Below are 3390 nucleotides of genomic sequence, written 5' to 3'. Positions count from 1 at the left end.
TGATGGATCCCCATTTGGGTCTAGACACTTCCAAAAAGTTATTATGATATACTCCTATGTTTTTGCAAAAACTTCCATCGAACAAGTATTTTTTTTTTTTTTTCAAAATATTTTGTGTTCTCTAAACTCAATTTTTGCAAAATAACTGATACTTAACGCTATCTTAGAAACGAGATGCAGACAATTGGTGCTGGATTTTTCTCAAAATCTCTCATGACGACTGCATATAAGTGATGGTTTAACGATCTAACGACCATTAAATTCCTCTTCAAATAAATGCTTCTAATGTATCATAATTCTATGTATTTTATAATATTGGAATTGGAATATTAAAGAATAGAACATTGGTTAGAAGATCAATAGAAAAACTAAACTTCACATCATTGATTTTATGTTACATTACATCTGATAGGATCAAATCTCTACTCATCAATTACTGAGCAGGCCATAAACGAGCACTTAGTGATGATCTGCCTCCTTTGGTTCTTACAGTCTTCATAGCTCTAGCACCACAACTGTTGGGAAAAGAAACAGGCGTCAATCAGATTGATGGACTTATGGAAGCACAAATAATAGAAAAGATAAATTTAACAGTATAAAAAGTATTACAGTAATTAAGGTAAATCTCCATGTTACGCATTCATTGTTTAAACGATAAAATGACAACTAGCCTACTATTATAGGTTAAACTACACTAATTGTGCAAAAACATCCATGCATTGTCGGTATACATACATATACACATAGTCGGACCTATGTGACCCCGTTAACTTCTGAAAAAGTTCTCTCAATTCTCTCTATATATATATATATATATTGAAATGAGTCATATATATAATTTAAAATCAGATGGGGCACTGGTTGAGCAGTACGCTCATTGGCCCTGCCCACTTTCAAACCCGCCTTTGCATTACTGCATATACAATAAGTTAAGTCTAATAAAAAGCTATAAGGGCTAAGGAAACTTACATTCAGAATCTGTGGTGATCCAGTTCAATTTTCCAGCAGCCGCAGGACCCTGATCTATGTGGAGAGGAGTTGATTTTACAGAAGGAAAGTTGATATTGATGGACTGGTCATTCTTGGTTAAGGAAGTTGGCATTGAAATGGCAGAGTAAGCAGAGGAAGTTGTGGAGCAACTTTCAACTTCCCATCTGAAGCTGATTTTGGGGGATTCATTACTCATTTGATCATCATCTGGTACTGCCTTCAATGCTGCCCTATTCCGAAAGTTGTTGAATACCTGGAAATTGAGGCAGGACATGTTACATATATGTTACAACTTACAACAAATCAAAATACACAAATAATTTAAAAATCAGTGTATATAAATCTCATTCCTTTATGTATGGACGAGTATTTTGGTCTGATTTTTGAGTCATGGAAGAAATTTTCCATAGGGTAAAGTTCTTACAAAATAAAAAGGAAATAAATGTTCACCTTTCTGCCTATATATTGGCGGCCCTTCTCAGATTTGGCAGCAGCAGCCCATCTTAGTAGCTCTTTCATCTTAGAGATGGTCTTGGCTTTATCTCCTTTGGATTTTTCGTCTTTCTTTTCTCCATTAGAGCATCGCGCCTTATCGTTTCTTGAGGATGACGACGACGACGACGACGACGATGCAGAATCAGTGATGGGCAAAACCTGCGTATGTCCTACTGATTCTGTAGCCTTGTGAGAGATGCTTAATCCTCGTGTAAGACTCTTGTTTTTCATGTTCATGCAATATTCAAAATGTTGGGTTTCTACCCTCCTTAGATGAATTGTGCTATAAAAATACTCCTGACTAATATCCTTATTCCTGCATAATGCTTTGAATATATTGAAGGTCTTGCTACTTGATTTACTTTTATCACCTCTTCTTCTAGTGCTCCCCCGACAGATCCCAAACAAAACAATGTCTTTTGATTTCACCTTCTGATCTGAAAACCAAAAAAATATAAGCAAGAGTTTTAACTTCTATACACCGACAATATATAAAAATTTTACACTGTCACATCATTCAAAAGATGATTTCACGTAATGTCAAAACAATATATAAAGCAAGTAACCACTATAGCAGGTTAAACTGTGTTCATATTGTAAAAAATTTCATTACACTATCAGTGAATAAAAGTTAAATCCATAAGGAAATTCACAAAAATGACACAAAAAATAGAAGAAAATGAAGGGATTAGAGGGTCTTTTTCACTTACTATTTGCAGTTTCTTTCTTGCTTATAGAAGGGCTAGAAGTAGTAGTCTCATTTGAAGTCTTGAATAGCCTTTGAAAGACCTGTTAAATGTAGATGTATATATAAATGAACAAAGTCAGCATAATGGGATGCTTCCAAGATTGAAGTGAACGTGACAAATTGGATAATCTGATGAGGAAAATTTGAAAGCTAGCTCACCTGCATGTTAGGGTTGAAATATTCCTATTTTTTAAAAGAGAGTGAGACAAGATTTCTGGTCAAATGGACAACGCAGCAGCAATCTATCTGTGCTGTCTGTAATATACCAAAGATTCCTGTCTTTTGTTATATTACAAACTTATGTGGCCTTTTTGAAGGAAGATACAGACAAGAATGTAGTTAATAAGACTAGAGCAGAACCTAAGCAGGTGATGAGACAACCAGGCAATGAGATGGGGAGTAGTTGCGTTTTGAATATTTTTAGGTCAATAAGAGTTTATATTTATACATTATATAACTGGACTGATCATGTGGTGGTTACTAAGTAGATCTTGAAAGTAATTACGAGACAGTAATGAAGAGAAAGCCAAATTAGAGGTTAGATGATTTTAAGCACTGGTGGCAACATTTTTCACCATACAAATGTAGGGATACTGTTACTTTATGTCCTCCCATATGTGGGCCCGTCTTGGGCTCTTCGAAGAATTAGGCCCTAGCTTTGGCAATGTTTTGAAGAAATAAGTAAAAAAATATTTACATAGTTGTTATTACTTATTAGTATCATCAAGAAATTAAAAGGCAGTGAGCTCTGCTGTACTTGAGATTCGGGAAAAGAACAGACCACATAGGATCAATTATAAGCAACCTTATATACATTCCAGGAAGAGGTTATTTTTGATTTGAACTTATGACCTTCTGATTCAACGATGACACGCGCCAAGGTTTCCTTCTACTTGGATAGCTGTTATATAATTTTAGAAATTTGGTCTGTTTCCAATTCTTTTGGCTGGAAAAGCACTTCAAGCCAGATTTGAATTTCAAGAAATTGTGTGAAACGAATACATCCAAAACATTCTGGTATTTCTTACAATTTCAATTTTGGTTCTTCTAGCCAGCTGATGCTGCTTAATCATGACTGGATCTTGTTCTAATTATACTAAGCTCAAAGTGGAAAGCGCTGAAGCACGGGGAATAAAAACTGGAGAAGGTCCAGGTCC

At 35.1% G+C, this 3390-nt stretch overlaps 1 protein-coding gene across 1 annotated transcript; it reads right to left on the bottom strand.

The window, feature by feature from the left end:
• Positions 1–329: 329 nt before the first annotated feature.
• LOC104118834 (uncharacterized) lies at positions 330–2986 on the bottom strand. Its single transcript, XM_009630196.4, has 5 exons — positions 2393–2986; positions 2196–2274; positions 1441–1922; positions 970–1243; positions 330–515 (listed from the first exon to the last, which is right to left on the bottom strand). The coding sequence occupies exons 1-5, from the start codon at positions 2396–2398 to the stop codon at positions 496–498; spliced, it is 861 nt and encodes a 286-aa protein (XP_009628491.1). The 5' UTR covers positions 2399–2986; the 3' UTR covers positions 330–495.
• Positions 2987–3390: the final 404 nt, after the last annotated feature.

This window comes from Nicotiana tomentosiformis, chromosome 1 (genome assembly GCF_000390325.3).
Source record: "Nicotiana tomentosiformis chromosome 1, ASM39032v3, whole genome shotgun sequence".
Classification (NCBI taxonomy): domain Eukaryota; kingdom Viridiplantae; phylum Streptophyta; class Magnoliopsida; order Solanales; family Solanaceae; genus Nicotiana; species Nicotiana tomentosiformis.
The sequence above is the reverse complement of the archived record's forward strand: the minus strand, read 5'-3'. Positions and strand labels throughout refer to the sequence as shown.